Source organism: Phoxinus phoxinus (assembly GCF_949152265.1).
Source record: "Phoxinus phoxinus genome assembly, chromosome: 4".
NCBI lineage: Eukaryota > Metazoa > Chordata > Actinopteri > Cypriniformes > Leuciscidae > Phoxinus > Phoxinus phoxinus.
The window spans coordinates 36,924,144-36,947,501 of NC_136879.1; the positions used below are offsets into that span (position 1 = coordinate 36,924,144).

Genomic DNA, 23,358 nt, shown 5'->3' on the forward strand with positions numbered 1-23,358 from the left:
AGACAATGTTTATGTTGCAGAGAAATGTCTAAATCTGTATAAACAAAGTCAATAACTCAAATTGAGAGAATCGTTTCAATCCGACATTACTCTTTGTCCACATCTTTATGAGGTGGCTTACAATAAAAAAATAATTTAAATACATAAATGTAAGATTAAAGTGATTTGGTAATTCAGAAAAAATATCTCCACACATCTTGTGGCATTTTCCAGAAACTCTAGTTTATTTTAGCTAACTACACACAACTACTTTAATTTAAATCTCACATTATTTATATCTGAGTGAAACGGCTTCTCGAACAAGAACAAATGTAGGGCGGGACTTGACTGTCCATGGGGAATTGATTGGATGGTTGTGGTTTGCTATAGAGGGTATGCGTGTGACGTCACCGTCGGCCGGAGTGACTGCGGTTACACACACTGAGTGGCAGAAAGACAGAGCGGCGGCATTCGTTTTCAGCGTGAATGTCGCCAAAAACACACAAAACACATCTAAAGAGGGAAAGAGCTTTTGCAATTGACTGTACAACTAGATTTGATAAAGAAATCCGAGGTTTATTTTTTACAGACTGTCGAAAGCTACAGAAAAGAGAAGCAAGTGGATTCCTGCAATTCATAGAAACAACTGGACTCCAGAAAGCGAAATGTGGATTTGTAGTTATTATTTTGTGTCAATATGGTGAATTTAGAAGTAAAATCATACCCTATATACTATTATATTGTTATATATTGTATTGTCAACTCATCAATTAAATATTTACCATCGTATATTCTGCATAATTGGATTTAAATAAACACTGACAAAAAATGTAAAAGTTATAAGGCTGGGCGATACGTTGATATTTATAACATTGATATAAGTGATCACATGGATTTAAACCTACCTACAGATGAAACTCGAAAAATTTTAATATCGTGCAAAAGTTTGAGGCATTAATTCATGCAAAAGTGGCCCAAACCAAGTACTGAGTACATGTGCATGATTATACTTTTCAGAGGGCCGACATTTCTGTATTTAAAATGCCACTGCCCGGCAAATTTGAAAGGCTGCACTGCACGGTACTTCATAATGCAGGATCATACTTATGCTGAGCCACAGGAAAAGGAATCCTCATCGGCAAAAAAAAAAAAAAAAGGGTAATTCAGAAAACAAGGGTAAATATCGGGATAGATTTTCCCAGGTGGAAAGAGCTAATGAAGGAGAAAGACTTTGTTACGGTCTAAATTACAAGCTTTTTTTTCATTGCTTGCTTGTGTAATTCATTATATAGGCAGCATAACAGTAGAACATGTCTAGTTAAACTCGATGAAGTGCTGTTGGAAGACATGCTGTCGTAGCTTCTTGGTACATAACGGCTACCGTAGTTGCATCACGCATTTGAAAAAGCGAGGCGCTAGAGAGCACCATTCGTTTGAATGCAAAATACAATTTCACCGCTGGAGAAACAGTGTTAAAGGTACACTGTGTACCTTTAACACAAAAGAAGATATTTAGGATTATATGGGTAACCAAACAGTTGATAGGCCTCATTGACTTCCATAGTATGGAAAAAAAAAATACAATGGAAGTCAATCAAATTTTTAGTGATTTGATTTTCATTTTTGGGTGAACTATCCCTTAAAATAAAATAATTGTGTGCACAAATAAATAATTAATAATAAATACTACAATATTCCATAAATATAAGAATTGTACATTTTGATTTCCTGGTGACTAATGCTACTTACTTTATATTCATCAGTTTTGTTTTTCTGTATATTGTTTTGCACTGTATGCAAAAACACTGCAATTACTTCGGCAATACAAATGTACAGTATTATTCATGCCAATAAAGCACTACAAACTAACTAACTGGATGGATGAATTTTCCTCACTGTGAAACTTTGGAAAATGCTTTTTCATATGATTTGCTACAGAGTTTGAATGTCTAAACCTCTCTCCACACTGAGTGCAGTGGTACGGCTTCTCTCCAGTGTGAAGGCGCTCGTGGGATTTCAGGTGTGCAGACAGAGAGAAACTCTTGTCACAGTATGAACACTTGAAAGGTCTCTCTCCAGTATGAATGATCTGGTGGCGTTTCAGTTGGCCAGGCGTAATGAAGCTCTTCCCACACTCACAACACACTTGATCTCTCACACCCGTGTGTATTTTCTCATGCAGTTTACAACTTTCCTGCAGTGAAAAACTCTTGCCACAGAAAGAACACACATAAGGCCTCTCGTTCGTATGGACTTTCAGGTGGTTTTTCAGATTTGATGATGAATTAAAATCTTTACCACAATGCTCACAGTTAAATGGCATTTCTCCAGAGTGAACATTCAGATGATTTTTGAGACCGGTTGCGTCTTTAAAGCTCTTCCCACACTGAGTGCAGTGGTACGGCTTCTCTCCGGTGTGAACTCGCTCGTGGGATTTCAGGTTTCCAGCTTGAGTGAAACTCTTGTCACAATATGAGCACTTGTACGGTCTTTCTCCAGTATGAATTATTTGGTGTTGTTTCAACTGGCCAACTGTAGTGAAGCTCTTCCCACACTTCGAGCACACATGATCTCTCACTTCATTATGTATTTTCTGGTGCTGTTTGCAACTGTCCAGCCGGGAAAAACTCTTTCCACAAACGGTACACAAGTAAGGCCTCTCGTCTGAATGAATTTTTAGGTGTTTGTTGAGATGTGACAATGAGCTGAAATATTTACCACACTGATCACAGTCGAAGGGCTTTTTTCCAGAGTGAACGGAGAGATGATTCCTGAGAGATGATTTATGTCTGAAACTCTTTCCACATCGAGAGCAGGTGTGCAGGTTTTTCAAGTTACAATGTTCCTCCTCCGCTTCATTCAGTTCTCGTCTTTGCTCTTTCACTCCCATCCAATCTAAAATAAAAAAATATTAAGTTCAAGTGAACCCTGATTTAATAGCAGATATCCATCTGTGAGTATCAAGCATCAGATCTTTGATAGGTCAAAGTTCGTACTCTCATTCTCTTGTCAATGCAGTTAAATCGTATTGTATAAAAATAATATTGTATAGCATAATATAGCATATAGCATAATGATATTGTATGCATTCAGATGCATTTTCTGTAGGGATGCACCAATATAAAAAAAAATTGCCGATACCAATAATCGATAATTCTTTATATTTGAAGGCCGATACCAGATATATTGGCCGATAATACTAAATCTTTATATCATTTTTGAGAGCCTGATTAAAAAAACTAAAGTATCACCATGAAATTCATGTCCCAAGCACACAATTATAACGTTCTCATTATAATTTTATGTAGCCTATATGACAGACTTGCGCTGCACATGTTGCACTTGACAGTATTTTTTCTTTTCAAAGTGATTCCAATCATATTTCAAGCAATTCAAAACCATCATGGTGAACATTGTGCATCTGAAGCGTCTCAGCTGAAGGAAACTATCCATTATTTATCGGCTTTAATATATCGGCCAAATTTTCTTATTGGGCAAATAACATTAAAAATCAACATATATCTGTCGAAACCTATATGGTAGGCGATATATCGCGCATCCCTAATTTGCTGTATCATTTACCATTCATATACTGCTTATTTCACTGCCACAACATCTGTTTTGTTAACCTTCAAGAATGGATACCAACCTGTTTGTTCCTCGGTATCTTCATGATCGATTCTGGATGGTTCTGAATCACTCGTGTCCTCAATCTCTACTTCAACAAACGCCATCTTTAACAGTCACACCGAACTCAGCTTTAACATCTGGAGTGTCCCTTCTCTTGCAGGATGATGGGAATATTCCCAGTTTTTAACGGTGATGTGTAGGGAGGGGCACCATATCTGGCAAATTAAAAATAAATAAATGAATGAATAAAAATATAACGTATTTTGACAGTTATATTAGTAGTCACATATAAAACAGCTCTATAGGAAGGTTGCTTATGTAACCAGGGATTTTAAGCATGAAACGGCACACGTTATATTATTCAATAAATACAGAAACGAATTAGAAACATAACATAGATTTACATTTACATTACATTAATAATGTAAAGAATTTCGTCACAAAGCCAAAAGTATTCTAGTGCGCAATGACTTGTAAGTTACACTCAGAAAGCTTGACTTACAGGTGAAATGCAAATAAAAGTTTTTTTTTTTTTAGATGTCCTATTCCTTTTATAGAGATCCACTCTATACACAACATGAACAGACTGAATAGAAGCTGATCAAGATTAATGACTAACGTGTTACATCTAATTCTACATTTAATTTACAGAAACACAAACATAATTCTTACATTAGAAAAGAGTTTCTAATAACAGTAATCCATAAAATTAAATCTTCTGTATTACAGAGAAATGTACACTCACTCATAGTCTCTGAAGAACTCTCTGCCAACATATTACACTCTAATTATTAATAACCCAGAGCTCATAATGCGTTTCATACTTCAACACTTGATCCATCTCTCGAGTTTCTCTCTGCGCATGCGCATCCTCTTGTTCATTTGGATTTGTATGGCAAACTCGAAAACCCTTTAGTGCATTGCTGCCACCTACTGGAAATATTTAGTCTGCCAATGCCACCCAAATGAAGAGATTTATGTAATGTCAGTTTTGTCTATCTAAAAGCTATTGTATCACACTGAGCTTTTAAGATGCAGATTTCAGGAAAAAGTGAATTGGGTGAAAGAAAGAAAGTGAAAGAATGCACATTTCCATGTATGCCCTATATAGTACTTTTATTTTTGTAGCAATGTGTGACATGTAAACAGAAAATTCACACGTGCGTGTAAATTTTTACACATTTCTTTCATGTAAAGTATACAGTGAACAGACAATTGCCATACAATGACATCCAGGTAGGCTCCAATGCTTCCACCCACCTAAACACACTTAAATATATAATATAATCTAAATATATATATATAGAAATAACATTGTGTTGTATTATTCTGGTATTAAAGAGCACATTTGAGTTTGGCATCTCACTTGGACTTTGCAGTGATGCATGTAAACACATGGGGCAGCGGTGCTCTTTATTTGTCTCACTTGAATACAGCATTCCCAAAATTAATAAAAATTCACACAAAAAAAATGGAACAGCCTTTAGAAATTACAGAGAATGCCTCAGCTAATGCCAAATTAGGTATATTTATTAACGCTTTTAAACTTGTCTAATAGAATAATGTGAGCACTTTGACAGCTCGAAAAGCTATTTTTATATAAACGTTACTGCTGTGACTTTGCTATTGTATAGCCAGTTTGCATATCTAATAATGACTATTAGGATTGGCTAATTGTAAATGCCAGTAGGTTTTACATTACTATTACATAATGAATATGTTTGTGAAACACCAAAGGACTTTGAAAGCTGAAGGGGACACCTTGTGGCTTTAATGATGAACTGCAATAGTCTTGTTATCTTTTATCATACGGGAGAGTGAAGAGTTGACAGGAAAGTGGAGGCATGACGCTTTGAGTATATCTATACCTTTAACAGTTTAGGAGATCTTGTGAGTCTATCATTACTGATCTAAATTCTCCTCTGCTCTATGATCCTGACAGCAGAACCTATACCAACCCCAAACGCAGGGTATAAGGGTTCAGTGAAAGTGCTCTGGACTCTGTGAAGGAGAGTCATTGTGTCAGAGACGCTGTAGAAGGACAGAGTTCCTGCTCTGTGATCCAGATACACTCCTATTCTAGAAGCAGCAGGGATTGGGACTTGCTTATTATCATGTCTGAAATAAAAATTCTGTTGAGAGCGGGGCAATCTCCAGGATTTGCTATTAAACCCTAGTCTGCAGTCTTTACTTTGTCCTTTACGACTAATTCCTATGTAGGAAACTGCTACAGACCAGTCGTTCCCACTGCACTCGACCTCCCAGTAACAGCGACCGTACAAACCCTCTCGACACAAGACATGACAATACCAATCAAATCGCTCTGGGTTGATCAGGATACTGCTGCTCTTCAACTAAATTTGATGCTTTTCTGTTCTCTTCTGACAGGATGAGGTTTTTGTGTGCTGTGTTTGGATCCAGTTGCAGTTGACAGAAATCTGATGAGGATGAAGGGACAAATAGATATTCAAATAAAGTACTGCCATACTTTCCCCTCACAATGTCATATTTGAATAGTTATTTCTAAGAAAAAAAAAGATATTTTTTTTTATATTTTTCAACAGATATAGAAATAGTTAATAACTATTATTAACTATCATTCCACAATTGTGTGAGAGAACAATGTATAAAAATAAAACTCAACTTACACTGCAAAAATCCATTTGGAGTTTCAGGTTCTGGAGACTCCGAGACATGGACATTTGACACTATAGGGGTAAGAAACACAATAGAATGCTTAATTTTTATATGAAATCTAAAATTTTGTGAATGAATCACCTTTTTTTTTTTTATAAAAAATAAATAAATAGACCTTCTCGAGATATTCTTGCTCTTTGTTGTTGACAGACGTCCTCCAAAATCTCCTTAAACGCTGAGATTGAAATGTCTTTAAAAGACAGATGTGTGTGTTGAGTGAAGCTGGGAACGTCTTCAAATGAAGGTGAAACACACACAGACTGACAGCTCTGAAAGGAGAATATTATTAAATAATTAAGACTTCATTTTTGAACCAGAACAGATATTTTCCAGAACATAAAACAAGCTCTGTATAATAGCGTTGTGGTGGCAATTTTATGATATTCATTGATCTTTAGTAAAGTATAGATGATTCAAAGAGTGTCTCTCACTTGTAGTGAGAGAAGGATTCTGTTTATGTACCTGGGGAGGCAGAAGGGGGAGACACTCCAGAGAACAGACGAACAAGGACCTCTGACCTAGATGTCAGAAGGTCATTTGGAAAAAGGGGGGCTTAGTGGGCCAACTAGTGACGAATCTAAACTATTGTTATGGCTTCTTTGTCTATGGAAAACTACTGGATGGAAAACTACTGGGAGGAAGGCTCTGGGGGAAAGAAGGCCTTGAAACTAAGATAAAAGCTAGTTGAGTCTGTCCGGGGGTGTGTCACTCTTCTGCACAGGGTAACAACTGTGTATTAGACTGCTCCTATTCTTGCAAGAATAAATACTTCTCTTTTTATAATTTGACTCTGAGTGTCTCTTACGCAGTGATGTTTGTTTGATGAATTTTTGCCACAACAGCGTTTCATTTTATGGACGTTTCTCAACATTTTTGCATCATTACCTTCAGACACTGGATCTGATCATCAGTAATCAGAAGTTTGTCAATCTCTGCTTGTCTTTTTCTGAGTTCTGTCAGCTCTTGATCCAGATGTTTGAGAAGTTCCTCTGCTCGATCTATCTCAGTCTTCTCCTGAGCTCTGATCTGCTCTTTAATCTCAGAGCGTTTCCTCTCAAGAGAGCAGATGAGCTCAGTGAAGACCTTCTCAATGTCCTCCATTGTCTCTAGCGCTGAAGTCTGTCGGAGACACAAAGATTAAGATCTAAAGTGATTATGCTTTCAGTCTAATGAAATTGGCAAGATTAAAATGTTGCCAATTTAAAACATTAAAGCATCTGTTGTGTTTGTGATTTGACCAGTCGTCTGGTCTTCATTCTGATACTCACTTTAAGAAGCTTCACAGCTTCACTGAGTTCCCGCTTTCCTCTCTCTCGCTCCTGGATCAGCTTCTGACACGACACCTTTATCTCCTTTAACTCTTTCTGAAGATGATCACATAAAAGAAGGTAATTAGTTCTCAGTAATTTAAATTGGTAATTTAAATAAATAAATAACTTTGACTAAAATTATCAACTCAAGAAAAAATTACACAAGCATTCATTACCTTTTTACTTTTCCATTCTGAATCCACAGACACCACATTGTGGTTTTTATGACCGTCAACCATACACAAGTAACAAATGCACTGATGATCATCCTGACAGTAAATCTCCAGAAGTTTTCCATGACTGAGGCAGAAGTTCTCCTGAATGTGTCTGGAAGCTTCGACTAGTTTGTGCTTCATAAACGCAGGAGATTGATAGTGAAGCTGCAGGTGAGTGTGACAGAAGGAGGCCAAGCACTGCAGACAGGACTTTACAGCTCTGTTCTTCTCTGTAGTGCAAACATCACACTCCACAGCAGCCGTTTGTAGGGACGTCTTCTGCAGCGTCTCCATCATCTCAGCTATCAGAGTGTTCTTCTTCAGTAGAGGTCTCTGACTGAAGCTCTCTCTGCATTGGGGACAGCGGTACGGCGGCCCCTGCTCCTTCTGGCCCCAGCAGTCAGTAATACAGCTCATACAGTAACTGTGTCCACAGGGAATCGTCACCGGCTCCTTCAGAGGATCCAGACAGACTGGACAGCTGAACTGATCCACAAACTGACTCGCTGCAGATTCAGACATTTCTTTGCAGAGAGTCTGTCCTCAAATAGAAACTGATCTGCATGAAGTAAATTATTAAAGAAAGAGTACATAAATCCACATGTAAATCATTCATGAAAGAGCATGTATAAAAATCTACAAAAATGCTTACAGTTTTATGTATTCATATAGAAGAATAATTTTATATGCTTAACCCATAACCAAAAAAATAAACATACGACATCTAGATTAACATCAAATTAATGGAATTATGATCAAACATACAGTAATAAATTATTGAATGCTCTTTTTTTCAATGCAAGAAAGAAGATAGAAAACCTAGTTAAAGATTCAATGACGTTCTTACCTGCTTTGACAGAATAAGTTAAATATTCCACAGAGTATTCCTCAGAGAGAGAGAGAGATTTTTATTTTATTTTTTCACAACTTTATTTAATCATAAGAGCAACTTCACACATAATAGATTTTAAATTATAATCTCTCTTTTTTACTTTATAAACAAATTTTTGTTTTCACACCCACTTATTCCAATACCAATGTAAAAAAACAACATTCCATCCACAACTGCAAAAAGCTTCATTATACCCCCACCTTAGCAAAAAAAAAAATTTTTTAAACCATCTTGACTTTTTGCCCATCTCTACCTTCGAACTTTGTTTTCCTTGTAACATAAATAGCTCATTTAGCTTGTACAATCAAAAAATTCAACAATTGCCATGACATGGACCAAGAATGAAACTCTGAATGGAGAAGTTTTCACCAAAATTAGAAAACATTAATTTAAGTCCACATTAGAATTAATCTTTAATTAAAATCACAAATGCATTAACAGCAACTTTGCCGTGTATTATTTTCCATTGATGATCAGCTGTACACTTTTCAAATTGTGATTTGTAAAGGATTCTCCATATAGGTTTTACTTCATCTTCAACCCGTCCTCTCCACACTGTATCTTTTTGTTACTTAAGAGTTTTTATTTAAAACCTTTACACAACTTTTATAAAACACTCAACTTTAAATTCAAATTCTCCAGAATTTCCAATTAAACACGAACAAAAACATTTAAGCCTTATAAATCAGGACTAATTAAAACTTTTGCAAATGGATCTAAATGAATAGGAGCCACCTTGTCATTACAATATTCTTTTAACATTTGTTATTCTGCCGTCAACCTTTACAAAAATAAATCTAACATTTTTCCAACCTGTCGTAAAATTTTCCATATAACAGAGATCATGTTCAGCAATGAGTGCATGCTAAGATGCAAAACGAGGCTTTTTTATGATTCCTATCTACTTTGTCTTTCGCTGTACAATTAAAATCACCTCCTATAAACATACTCTTGTTGTTTAAAATTTGAAAGAGCATCATTACATTTTTTTTTTATTATTAAAAACAAACCCTCTCAGGACCAAGAACAGGAATAAAAACTAAAACAAACTATTAAAATTTTGCTCTGAATTTCAATAATTGCCCTTCAACAATGTTCAACCTCATATGATAAAGGTTTAAAATGTTTTTGAAAAAGGACAGCTACACCAGCATTCAAACTTTTATGACTAAAAATAGTTTCTCCATCCCATTCTATTTTTCAGTCACATTCATTTTTAACATCACTATGGGTCATAAAAGGAAAATAAAGACCAAATATTAGCAAACCAGCCACAACTCATTCGGTTTCAAATTCATAGGCAATATTCAATTCCAGCTTTTGCACAATTAAATCTGTAAATTTCTTGATCAGTAAAGCTATTTGCACCCTTCTCTTTCATCGCCATTCTAGCTGAATGAATAAATAAACAATTCTCGATCTGTGAAATAATCTGCCACCCTCACTCCTTTGGTTGTTTGTAGGAATTTTCTCAAGTGTATATAAGCACTTTAACTTTTTTTGAGACTGAATTCACAGACACTTCCACTCTCTGGGGCAGACTCATCAATATGGCTAATTTCTGATTCAATCTGAATTTCCTGACATTTCATCTCCAGTCACTTTTCATTTCCTAGCTCTCTTCCATTGGGCTTGTTTTCTTCTATTTCCGTTTTATTGCAGGTGTTAAAAAAACCTTTCATCCTCTATCCTTTCCATGAGTCACCTTATAGCGACTCATTTGGCATCAGTTACATCACATTCTTCCACAATAGGCCTACTTGTTTTTCCAAGTTCATTCACAACATCTTCCAAGCTTTCCTTCCATTATCATCATTTCCACCTCTCCTTCTGTGTTACACTTGATCCTTCATCAGCTTTGGACTGTCTCGGACCGGTTACTCATTTCTTTCTACTTTTGTCTGCACCTCATTTCTATTCTCATTCAAAGGCACTACCAAATCTCCCTTCTCAGGACAAGCACGAATTTGTCCTTCCTGCCCACAGACAAAGCACTTCATACTTTCTGAAGTTGCAAAGATCGCACAGGCTAATCATAGTTGTCCACCTTAAATTTCATGGCTAAATTTAGCTCCTCATTTTCATGTTTTAGGGCTGCATAACGATTAATCGCAATTAATCGTTTGCAGAATAAAAGTTTTTGTTTACATCATATATGTGTGTGTACTGTGTAAAATAATGATGTATTTATAAATACACACACATGCATGTATATATTTCAAAAATATTTACATTTTTATATTTAAATATAATTTATATTATATATAATTATAAATACTTAATATATGAAATAGATTTTTTTCTTAAATTATACATGCATGTTTGTATATTTGTATATACATAATTATCATACACAGTACACACACATATATGATGTAAACAAAAAGTTTTATTCTGCAAATGATTAATTGCGATTAACCGTTATGCATCCCTAATCATGTGTCTGTCTTCTAAACGAAACCACGTGTCAGTTGAGGTGACCTGGCTGCAACCTAACGCGATCTTCTTTATTTTAGACACAATTTTACCATGTCTCATTAATTCTCTTTCAATCATGTCATCGCTGATAAAATGGCGGTAAGTTACATTTGAAAGCGTAGGCCTAATCCTTTTGGCCGCCTGGATGGTGGACCAAAGGCATGGGGGAAAACACATGCTTAACGACAATCCCATTCCCTGTCACTACAACGTCATTAACTTTCTCCACACTATTTAAAAAAATTATTGCACTATTTATTCTAGCCGCAGACAAAAAAATACTAGAGTAACTTAGGCCTATATCCATTCCAACAACTAACGTTACTGCAGTCGTGCAGTCCTCAACAGAACAACAATGCTCCGCTGTTATGACTTTAATGCCATGCCTCCGCGTTAAGTTATCCAAACTTTGAGGCGTTTTCGATCAGCGCCTCTATCCAAACAAACTATTGACACAAACAAGCCGTAAAAGACATAAAAACACTCACTCACAAAACAGCGTTTTCTTCCACTCACGCACGCACGCTAACTCCGCCCACTCACTTCCAACATCCGCTCAGAGAGAGAGAGAGAGGGAGAATTTGAGTTTTAAAACCTTTTTAATTTACACCATTTTCCAAAGCATTACAGAGCTAGTACATCACACACACACACACACAAATACATAAACAATAATTACATAAAATTACAATTAAAAAGCATATTTCCTAACTCGCTCATTGTCATCTCTCAGACCTTAACTCATTTAAAAAAAGGTACATTATCAGATTGTTTGTAATATACTAATTCAATAGCAACCCTAAATTCTACCAGTGATTTAAATAGAGACAACAAATCAGCATCTTGACCAGCATTTTTACATTGATGTGTTTCCAGGATTGCTAACTTAATTGGCCAATTAAAAAAATTGGCAAGCACACACTGTTCACGACATAATCATACTTACAAACAAAAATAAAAGTGTTTTTGTAAAAGAAATGTCCAATTTTATAATTAGTTTTTCCAAAAGTACAAAAAGTGGAACCAGCCTTTAAAGGGGCTATGTGGAGTTTTCAGCGGCATCTAGCGGTGATGTTTCAGATTGCAATCAATACGTTTACGTGCTCGTGCGCATGCTTTTTTTTTTGTTTGTATTATTATGTGGAGTTTGTGTTGGAGTCTGTGTTGTGCTGGGAGCAGGTCGTTTCTTAGTATTAGCAGACTCCATGTCATAAAGTTGCAGTGTCGTCGATGTTGTTGAGTGCAAAGTCAGTAGGCAAGGCGAGAGGCTCGGGAGCGCGCATCCAGGTCTCAGTCACGTCACTGGATTTCGCGGCAAATCCGACCCGGAGCATATCACATAGAAATAGTACAACTGTCCAAAGCCGTTAGCCGAGCAAAACAAATCTTTCTTCATCCTTTATCATTACTCAAAGTATAATAACAATGGGCAATCTGCATGGACACAATTCTAGTAGTGAGCCCACAGCTGATTGTCAGTAACAGTAACCATTTAGGTAGGCTATTATGAAAACCCAGTAGAAAATATATAGCCTACATCAATAATTAATTATCGGTTGTGATTCGGGGGAGCAAGTTGATCTAAATAAAGTGGGTACTGTTTTAAATCAAAGGGTCTCTGAATATAAAAGAAACCAAATATGCAGCACTCATTTTTATTCAAGAATATTTAGCCTTTAAACAGCTCATGTTTTATTTCATATTGTTTAGTCTATTACTGGTCTGTGTGAATGTTCTCCAGCTCTATGATCCTGACGGCAGAACCTGTACCAACCCCAAACGCAGGGTATAAGGGTTCAGTGAAAGTGGTCTGGACTCTGTGAAGGAGAGTCATTGTGTCAGAGACGCTGTAGAAGGACAGAGTTCCTGCTCTGTGATCCAGATACACTCCTATTCTAGAGGAGCAGACCGCGGGGATTGAGACTTGGGCTTTATCATGAATGAAATAGACATTCTGGTGAAACCGGGACAATCTCCAGGATTCTTTGTTGAAGCCGAGTCTACTGTCATCACTGCTTTTACGATTGATTCCTTTGTAACAAACTGCTATAGCACAGTCGTTCCCACTGCACTCAACCTCCCAGTAACAGCGATCATACAAATCCTCTCGACACAAGACATTAGGAAAGCTAACAAATCGCTCTGGGTGGTCAGGATATTGCTGGACTACATTTGTGCTTAAAATATTTTTATTTCCATCTGACAGGACAAGGTGGTTCTTGGCAGTGTTTGGATCCAGGTGCAGCTGACAGAAATCTGATTAAAATAAATTAAAACAAACATTAAAATAATGTAAAATAAAGTCAAAATAAAGTTTAAATAATACACACACAAACATATATCACAAACGAGTTTTAACCCTGGACTACATTTCCCAAGAACCCACATAGCCTACATGGACTGATTGCATCCACACCTGTTCCGCATTACCCAGACTATTTAAGCCCTCTGTGTTCATTCACTCTTTGTGAAGTCTTGTTTGCCCTGGCTACAATTCTGAGCATTACAATTCCTGCGGTGTTCTGCACGTGTTTGACCCTGACCTGTTAGGATTACGTTTGTATGCCTCTTTGCTGCCTGGATTAGTCCCATTGTTGTTTGCTGCCTTGCCCCGATCTTCAGCCTGATTATGACCATGTTGACTGTCCTGCTTTTGAGCTATCTCAACCCACGACTGTTTGCTGTATTTTAATAAACCGCAAATAGATCCCATCACTCAACCTGAGTCTTTGTTACAATATTTCAAACTGTCACATTTTAGAGAGTAAAATTTAGTGGGATGGGTTTGTGTTCTAGAGACAATTGAGAAAATGCATCTCAACTCACATTGCAAATGATCACTTGGAGTGTTTGGATCTGGAGACTGTGCAACATGGACATTTGAAACTAAAAAGGCAAAAACAAATAAAATTCATTGGTTATCTTATAAATACAAATTTTAATACCATACACAAACACACGTTTGTTTCACTATATTAGTAAGGACATTGCATAGATGATGTCCATTGATTTTATATCAGGCTTATATCAGATTAATAAAAACCTTGTCGAGATAGTCTGGCTGTTTGCTGTTGATAGACGTCCTCCAAAACCTCCTTAAACGCTGAGATTGAAATGTCTTTAAAAGACAGATGAGTGTGTTGAGTAATGGGAATGTCTCCAATTGTAGGTAAAACACACACTGACTGACAGCTCTGAAATTAGACAAATGCAGCACTGCTTATTATTAAGTATAGGAGACTATTTAAAAATGTGAAACGGTAAGAATATAAACATAACGGTATACTGATTAAAGGAATTTCATTACCTTCAGACACTGGATCTGATCATCAGTAATCAGAAGTTTCTCAATCTCTGCTTGTCTTTTTCTGAGTTCTGTCAGCTCTTGATCCAGATGTTTGAGAAGTTCCTCTGCTCGATCTATCTCAGTCTTCTCCTGAGCTCTGATCTGCTCTTTAATCTCAGAGCGTTTCTTCTCAAGAGAGCAGATGAGCTCAGTGAAGACCTTCTCAATGTCCTGCATGGTCTCTAGCGCTGAACTCTGTTGAACAGGAACAACAGCCTAAATACTCCATTTATAAGACCAATTTCAATTAAATTACTCCGTTATCATAAATCTTATCCAAATCCAGACAGTGATTATGCATTCTATCTCAGTGAAATGAACTGGTAAAAAAAAAATGTTGCTTGTTTATACTTGATTAGTTTTCTGAACATAGTTAGTTATTTGCAAACATACATTATATAACTACAAATAACTGGAAAAAAAAAACTTTTGTAAGCGCAACAACTACATAAACCAGAAAATATTTGTTTGCACATTTTTAGTTGTTGTTTGTATGAGTATATTTTCGCTCTTGTTTTTCCCCTCCAAATGTCACTTAAGATTCTCCATAGATCTGTAATAATACGTCACTTTTACAAGCACGGTAAACATTACTGTCAACTTCTGATACTCACTTTAAAAGACTTCACAGCTGTACTGAGTTCCCGCTGACCTCTCTCTCGCTCCTGGATCAGCTTCTGACACGACACCTTCATCTCCTTTAACTCTTTCTGAAAATGATCACATAAAAATAAAAAAAATAGGCAAAACATGGTAAAGGTGTGTAACAAGGTTAATTGAAATTACAGCCGATAAAATGAAATATAATAACAGTAATAGTACTAAAATAGTTTATGTATGTTTTTTTATTATTGCTGATTTTACCTTTTTACTAGTCCATTCAGAATCCACAGACACCACACTGTGTCCTTTATGATTATCAGTACACAAACAACAAATGCACTGACGATCATCCTGACAGTAAATCTCCAGAAGTTTCCCATGACTGAGGCAGATGTTCTCCTGAATGTGTCTGGAAGCTTCGACTAGTTTGTGCTTCATAAACGCAGGAGATTGATAGTGAAGCTGCAGGTGAGTGTGACAGAAGGAGGCCAAGCACTGCAGACAGGACTTTACAGCTCTGTTCTTCTCTGTAGTGCAAACATCACACTCCACAGCAGCCGTTTGTAGGGACGTCTTCTGCAGCGTCTCCATCATCTCAGCTATCAGAGTGTTCTTCTTCAGTAGAGGTCTCTGACTGAAGCTCTCTCTGCATTGGGGACAGCGGTACGGCGGCCCCTGCTCCTTCTGGCCCCAGCAGTCAGTAATACAGCTCATACAGTAACTGTGTCCACAGGGAATCGTCACCGGCTCCTTCAGAGGATCCAGACAGACTGGACAGCTGAACTGATCCACAAACTGACTCGCTGCAGATTCAGACATTTCTTTGCAGTGCTCAAAGATGAACAGATTCTTAGCTTCTGTAATAAGGGCTGTCTAGCCAAGAAAATAAGTTATTTGTCTTTTTGTTGTCTTTTAGTGTTCTACAAAGTTAGAGTATAACCAAAAAAAATTGTTTGAGTGAAGCCTAATCACAATTTTATTTACAATGTTTACATTTTTTAACTGAGGGGAAATAAATCATGTTCTCTGCTGATCAACTGCAGGCTGTAAATGCTGTCAATAGAGTTTAACTTGTATTTATCCAGAATAGTCTTAGTCATGATCACCACATAAATAGTTGTATTTTTAAAAAGTCTTCGAAATCGTAAAGAATAAAAAGTATAGTTTTGAGGTATGTAAACGTATTTCAATTCAATAGTAACTCACTTATGTTTTCATTAGACAACAAAATACAAAAATAATTGTTTAGCAAAGAAGTACAAAGCAAAATTGTGTTTAATCAGGCCTGTTACAGGATTAGAAACCCTGTACACAAACACACACAAATACATATTTGCACGCGATTTCTTTTTAAAAGCAGACATAACTTGATACAGTCATAACATGATAACGTCATAATCATTGGATCTTATAAAGTCCTTACCTCGACAGAAATACAACTCAAATATGATTTGCGTTAAAGCTTATAAGCTTTTGACACAAAGAACAACGGTGTTGATCTATTATAGAGGTTGAATCACTTGTGTTGAGAAGAAATAGCCTAAGTTTCATTTCTCTTGATTTCAAATACTTCCTGGTTCTCAGCACGTATCAAAATGGGCGTGTGTTCTGTGTGAGATAATAAGAGAAAGAGAAATAAATGTTTATATTGCCCTGATCGATCGACTGGTGAACATTATTTAACTGTAATTATTAAACTTAGACATTAAAAAAAAAATAAAAAAATCTAGACTTAAACAACGACAAAAAAGCCCACAGTTGAAGACCATGAAGTTTATCTCGTAGCTGGGATAGGTCTAATGACTCTCTAAGCTCTTGGGTTAAACTTATTACAACTGACATTTGATTTCTGCTGAATATATAAAATATGTCTGTAATGTTTGATGATCTAATGTAAAATACTAAATTAAGTAAATCTATGTATTTTGTATTTTTAGATAATTAATTGAACAAAGACAGATTAAATGACACAATCTCAGTCAAACAAATTACACTACAGTTCTCTAAATTATACATAAGCCTGTATTTTAGCCGAAGGAATGTCATAATAGTAATAAACTATGAATTTAGATTAAAAGATTGATCTCTCCTGGAGTGAAAAGCTCTTGGTGATAAAAACTGATCACAGCGGACATTTTATTTCTGCTGCAATTTGTCAAACATGCCTGATATCCTTTTTGATGATTTAATGAAAAATAATAAATTAAATATTCCATGTAGTAAATATATGTGTTTTGACAAGTTGGCTAAATAATTGAATAATGACAGACACATTAAATGACAAAATCTCAAATAAATCTGAATGACACTTATACATAAACCTGTGTTTTTAGCTGAAGGAATGTCATAACAATGAATCATGGATTTGTAAGACAATTTTTTCCCTAAAACAGCAACATTCTCACTTTGAATTAAAAGATCACGGTTATTAACACAAATGCAACATTTCATTTCATTTCATTTTCTCTGTATTTTATCATGATTACAGATTACATTATTAATTAATAAGTGGAGATTGTAAAATTGTTCAAATTTTCCTTCATAACTCACAGACTCTGGAAATACACTAGTTCTTTTGATACAAGAAACAAATAAGTGCACTAATTAATAATACAAATGATATATTTTCACTAATAAGAACAAGACTATAATATTAAATTAAGCTAAATGCAAGAAGTCAGAGTGTTGCCATTTACCCCTTGGTGGGGGTGTTAACCCACTGTATCTCAAATAAAAGCCTACCTCAAAATTATCACTTTACTGTTAGTATCTATGTGACTTAAGTTTTTTTTTTTTTGTATAGTTTAAATTATTTTAGATGTCAGGCATCATATGTAGCCTATTCAAAAAGCAAAAGTCTATTTCTATTTGTGCAGAAGACTAGGCAACTATTCTAGTGGTAACTATTTTAATTATTTAAATATATATTTTACTCAAATATATTAATCAGCTGATGAGTCAAGAACAGCCTTTAACCAAACTAATAAAATTGTACAAGATGGACATATTAACAGAATAACTCAATGAGATCATGTGGAGATAATATTCATTTTTTAATAATTTTACATAAAGAAATGACATAATGATTTGCCATACTTAAATTACACTGTTAAACTCTAGTGTGATTCCCAGTTGTGGCACATGTAGATGTCACTGCCATTAGTTCAGGCCAAGTGTGCCCATAGGACCAAGACAGATTATTATGAGCTGCAGTAAAGAAATCTTGCTGAAGATGAACAATTTCAGATGCCAAAATTACAGAATACACTAAATCAAAATCACTGTAATCTGATTTTGTAACATCTGATAATAAATTGTATATGTATTTACTAAATTCAAATTATGAGTGTCTTAAATGGGTGTTGTACATTCATTGATGGTGTTTAAGTTTGTTCATCCAAACTTCAAACACAATTTTTATTCAAATATACCAGCATACATTTTTTATTTTTATGCATTTGGCAGACGCTTTTTATCCAAAGCGACTTATATTGCATTATCCTATACATTTATACATAGGTATGTGCAATCCCCTGGGATCGAACCCACAACCTTGCATTGTTAACACAATTCTCTTACCACTGAGCTACAGGAAAGCTGTTCCTGTTCCTGTACATGTTTCAGCAATTGAATCTGAAATGTTTATGGTATGTCTGAACTCTCTTCTGCTCTGATCCTGACGGATGAACCGCCTAAACCCCCAAACGCAGGGTATAAGGGTTCAGTGAAAGTGGTCTGGACTCTGTGAAGGAGAGTCATTGTGTCAGAGACGCTGTAGAAGGACAGAGATCCTGCTCTGTGATCCAGATACACTCCTATTCTAGAGGAGGAGAAAACAGGGATTGAGACTTGGGCTTTATCATGAATGAAATGAACATTCTGTTGATAGCGGGACAATCTCCAAGATTTTGTGTTAAAGCCAAGTCTACAGTCATCACTTTTTCCTTTACGTCCAATTCCTTTGTAACAAACTGATACAGCCCAATTGTCCCCACTGCACTCGACCTCCCAGTAACAGCGACCGCACAAACCCTCTCGACACAAGACATTCCAATATCCATCAAATCTCTCTGGGTGATCAGGATACTGCTGGTCTTCAACTGAATGTGTTGCTTTTCTGTTCTCTTCTGACAAGATGAGGTTTTTGTGTGCTGTGTTTGGATCCAGGTTAAGATCACAGAAATCTGAGGAGAATGGAGGCACACAAACAGAATTATAAACTTTATTATTATTATTTTCTTTATATTTCACTTGACTGATATTTATCAATTAACATGTACAGCCTATATTTGTGTTTGTGAGCAATAGCTCAACTTACATTGCCAAAAAGTGTTTGGAGTCTTTGGTTCTGGAGTCTGTGCAACATGAACATTTGACACTGAACACATGAGAAGAAAATCAACAATAAAGTACATTTTTAGGTGTAATCATACGTAGTATAAATGACACATTTTATATTGCAAGAAAAATCATCAGACCTTCTCGAGATATTCTGGCTGTTTGCTGTTGACAGCCGCCCTCCAAAATCTCCTTAAACGCTGAGATTGAAATGTCTTTAAAAGACAGATGAGTGTGTTGAGTGAAGCTGGGAACGTCTTCAAATGAAGGTAAAACACACACAGACTGACAGCTCTGAAATGAGAATAATAATTCTGACTTAATTTGTGAACGCATGACACTTTTTCCATAACTATTTATGGTGATATGTTGTGGAAGGTTCACGGACAGATATAATCAATATAAAAAAAATACTTTTATTACCTTCAGACTCTGGATCTGATCATCAGTAATCATAAGTTTGTCAATCTCTGCTTGTCTTTTTCTGAGTTCTGTCAGCTCTTGATCCAGATGTTTGAGAAGTTCCTCTGCTCGATCTATCTCAGTCTTCTCCTGGGCTCTGATCTGCTCTTTAATCTCAGAGCGTTTCTTCTCAAGAGAGCAGATGAGCTCAGTGAAGACCTTCTCAATGTCCTCCATGGTCTCTAGCGCTGAACTCTGTCGAAGACACAAATATCTGATCATGCGGATCATTGTTGTGACTCAACAAAATGCAGGTAGAAAGTAAATTAGTGGCAGTCAAGCTCCAAAATGGACACTGATAATCAATAAGAACACTGTGAATTGTATGTCACGATTCATAAAGCAGTTTTTGGAACAAATTTTTGGAACTCAAAATCAAAGTTGAAGTTAGAATGCTGGGTCATCATGTACTTTCATATAATTTTTAAAATCTACTTTTTTGTGTCAAACAAATTTTAAAACGAAATAACACATGTAGAAACATACTTTAAGAAGCTTTACAGCTTCACTGAGTTCCCGCTGAGCTCTCTCTCGCTCCTGGATCAGCTTCTGACACGACACCTTCATCTCCTTCAACTCTTTCTGAGGATGATCACATAAAAGGAGGAAGGTTTAGGTATGTCAGTCATTTAAATTTGTAATTTAGAATAAATAAATAAATGTTACTATTATCAACTCAAGAAAAAAACTACCTAAACTGTTAAACTTTGATTACCTTTTTACTAGTCCATTCTGGTTCCACAGACACCACACTGTGTCCTTTATGATTATCAGTACACAAACAGCAAATACACTGACGATCATCCTGACAGTAAATCTCCAGTAGTTTCCCATGACTGAGGCAGAAGTTCTCCTGAATGTGTCTGGAAGCTTCGACTAGTTTGTGCTTCATAAACGCAGGAGATTGATAGTGAGGCTGCAGGTGAGTGTGACAGAAGGAGGCCAAGCACTGCAGACAGGACTTTACAGCTCTGTTCTTCTCTGTAGTGCAAACATCACACTCCACAGCAGCCGTTTGTAGGGACGTCTTCTGCAGCGTCTCCATCATCTCAGCTATCAGAGTGTTCTTCTTCAGTAGAGGTCTCTGACTGAAGCTCTCTCTGCATTGGGGACAGCGGTACGGCGGCCCCTGCTCCTTCTGGCCCCAGCAGTCAGTAATACAGCTCATACAGTAACTGTGTCCACAGGGAATCGTCACCGGCTCCTTCAGAGGATCCAGACAGACTGGACAGCTGAACTGATCCACAAACTGACTCGCTGCAGATTCAGACATTTCTTTGCAGAGAGTCTGTCCTCAAATAGAAACTGATCTGCATGAAGTAAATCATTAAATTAAGTAGGCTACATAAATCCACATGTAAATCATTAGTGAAAGAGCATAAACTCTACAAAATGCTTACAGTTTTGTGAATTAATATAAAAGAATCCTAAACTCTTCATCCATAACCAGAAGAATAAACATAAATCATTCAGATTTACATAGAAATATTATCAAATCCATACAGTAATAATTGAATGCCGTTTTTCCAGTGGAAACAAGAGGACATAAAACAATTAGTTAAGGATTTTATGACGTTCTTACCTGATTTGACAGAATAAGTCAAATATTCCCTCCTTTAGCTTTAGCCAAACTGGAAGAGTGTGGATCCTTAAGCAGAGGCTCGTGTAGCAGGGAAATAGGTTTCGTTTCTCTTGAATCCACAAACTTCCTGGTTTTCAGTGTTCAGATGAGTGTGTGTGTGTGTGTGAGAGAGAGAGAGAGAGAGAGAGAGAGAGAGAGAGAGAGAGAGAGAGAGAGAGAGAGAGAGAGAGAGAAAGAGAACAAACAGATTGTTTGTGAAGCCATGACTTCTCAGTTTTGTTTAGCCTACTTTGTTTAAAATCCTACCGTATTTCTTGACACCAATAATCAGTAGTTTAATGGTTTGTAATAACACAGAAAATTTGTTTTTTTGTTTAAACTGCTTCTAAGCAATCTGTGCGTAAAATTATGTTTTATTAACAAAGTTCCGGAGGAGCACGTTCAGATGATTAACCTATTAACTCAAGAGGAGCACACTCAGTTAATCAACCAATTACCAAATAAGAGGTATACAGAATTGGTGCAAACTGCTGTCCCACAACCAAAAAACACATAAAAAAAATAAAAATTAGTATTAAAATTTTTGATGTTTTCTAAGATCATTCTGTTATCTATTGAATCCCACAATAATATTTAAAATATAATTAAGCTTAATATATATAAAAATCATCATTTATTGGGTACTTTCAATTGGGAGGTGGCTGTCCCGAACCCTAACCCCTAAATTTCAACTTGTGAAAATGATATTGAAATGTTTTGTTTTTTGTTGTTGTTTTTTTTCATTATTGTTTTTTTTAAGTATATTTTTGATTTATTTTAAAAAGTGAAGTTAAAAAATATACATTTTATTTTTAAATCATGAAACTTTATGTAAAAAAAATGTGTCCCGCATTTTCATGTCACTACCGACTGATACCTACCCCTACCCCTACATTTCTGATCAGGAAATATTATTGTGTCTCTCTCTCTCATAGCCTCTCTTTCATTGTAGATTGGTCATCATGTTGAGGGAAATGTGTTCAAAAGTCTGAAAATCTGTGTGTTACTTTAAGGAACGTCACTACCAAACACTTTTTTTCTTCTTCTGCAATTAAGCAAACTTTTTGGGGTGTTATTCCAGGCTGGTTATTCCATAACATTTAGTTTTTATGTGTGTACAATTAACCATGTGCTGATTAGCATCTTTGAACTAGGCTCAAAATTATCTTAAATTGTCACTACCGAAACATGTGGTGAAGTTTCGGGTTGTGACCGAAACTAAAAAACTAATAAAATTTAGTTTTTGTACATGTGTGTACAATTGTTCAGAACTGCGCTAGTTAACTATGTGCTGATTAACATCTTTGAGTTAGGCTCAAAAGTACCTAAAATTGTCACTCACTCACTACACTCATGACTGAAACATGTCATTGTTTTGGTATAGTGACAAAAGGGAACACATAATCATTTATTTGGGGGAAATTAACAAAATTTTAGGACAGTTATGCAAATCATTAGTATCTTAGTATGTTTTAGTATGCGAGTCAAAACTCTGCAATGTGATGTGGTCGCTACCAAAACATTACTGTCACTACCGAAACGTGGATGTTTTGTCTAAAATAAAGTATATTGAATTATCAACAAATATGTTATTATAGTGTTTGGTTCAATGTATATTCAAACTAATGAATCCTTAATTTTGAAATCAGTATGATTAACTTAATGCCTTTTACAAAGAAAGATTGGATTCAAAATACAACAAATCTTATAAATTGCACTTGAAATATTGTTAAAATTATTGATTTACCTGTGAAAACTTTTTTTTTAAATGGCAAAAAATATATTTA

The 23,358-nt window shown here is 35.9% G+C and overlaps 3 protein-coding genes and 1 pseudogene across 7 annotated transcripts; all 4 read right to left on the minus strand.

Moving 5' to 3' along the window:
- Window positions 1-226: 226 nt before the first annotated feature.
- On the minus strand, window positions 227-4,489 carry LOC306996976 (uncharacterized protein). Of its 2 annotated transcripts, none has more exons than XM_079609964.1 (3): window positions 4,434-4,489; window positions 3,629-3,824; window positions 227-2,874 (listed from the first exon to the last, which is right to left on the minus strand). In XM_079609964.1, the coding sequence occupies exons 2-3, from the start codon at window positions 3,711-3,713 to the stop codon at window positions 1,838-1,840; spliced, it is 1,122 nt and encodes a 373-aa protein (XP_079466090.1). In that variant the 5' UTR covers window positions 3,714-3,824; window positions 4,434-4,489; the 3' UTR covers window positions 227-1,837. The 2 variants fall into 2 exon arrangements, with proteins under 2 accessions (XP_079466090.1, XP_079466089.1); XM_079609963.1 differs by having other exon boundaries at window positions 4,355-4,489.
- Window positions 4,490-5,469: 980 nt separating this feature from the next.
- LOC306996967 (E3 ubiquitin/ISG15 ligase TRIM25-like) lies at window positions 5,470-11,757 on the minus strand (annotated as a pseudogene). Its single transcript, XR_013800683.1, has 7 exons — window positions 11,694-11,757; window positions 7,793-8,390; window positions 7,575-7,670; window positions 7,192-7,425; window positions 6,422-6,575; window positions 6,258-6,317; window positions 5,470-6,047 (listed from the first exon to the last, which is right to left on the minus strand). The product of XR_013800683.1 is annotated as an E3 ubiquitin/ISG15 ligase TRIM25-like (transcript).
- Window positions 11,758-11,784: 27 nt separating this feature from the next.
- LOC306996966 (E3 ubiquitin/ISG15 ligase TRIM25-like) lies at window positions 11,785-16,742 on the minus strand. 2 transcript variants are annotated; one of them, XM_079609942.1, is made up of 7 exons: window positions 16,574-16,742; window positions 15,412-16,023; window positions 15,162-15,257; window positions 14,509-14,742; window positions 14,245-14,395; window positions 14,028-14,087; window positions 11,785-13,457 (listed from the first exon to the last, which is right to left on the minus strand). In XM_079609942.1, the coding sequence occupies exons 2-7, from the start codon at window positions 15,967-15,969 to the stop codon at window positions 12,916-12,918; spliced, it is 1,641 nt and encodes a 546-aa protein (XP_079466068.1). In that variant the 5' UTR covers window positions 15,970-16,023; window positions 16,574-16,742; the 3' UTR covers window positions 11,785-12,915. The 2 variants fall into 2 exon arrangements, with proteins under 2 accessions (XP_079466068.1, XP_079466069.1); XM_079609943.1 differs by having other exon boundaries at window positions 15,412-16,019; window positions 16,574-16,729.
- Window positions 16,743-18,185: 1,443 nt separating this feature from the next.
- Window positions 18,186-21,664, minus strand: LOC306996964 (E3 ubiquitin/ISG15 ligase TRIM25-like). 2 transcript variants are annotated; one of them, XM_079609939.1, is made up of 7 exons: window positions 21,533-21,664; window positions 20,666-21,225; window positions 20,437-20,532; window positions 19,912-20,145; window positions 19,629-19,782; window positions 19,469-19,528; window positions 18,186-19,334 (listed from the first exon to the last, which is right to left on the minus strand). In XM_079609939.1, the coding sequence occupies exons 2-7, from the start codon at window positions 21,221-21,223 to the stop codon at window positions 18,793-18,795; spliced, it is 1,644 nt and encodes a 547-aa protein (XP_079466065.1). In that variant the 5' UTR covers window positions 21,224-21,225; window positions 21,533-21,664; the 3' UTR covers window positions 18,186-18,792. The 2 variants fall into 2 exon arrangements, with proteins under 2 accessions (XP_079466065.1, XP_079466064.1); XM_079609938.1 differs by having other exon boundaries at window positions 20,666-21,260; window positions 21,533-21,663.
- Between the last annotated feature and the right edge of the window lie 1,694 nt (window positions 21,665-23,358).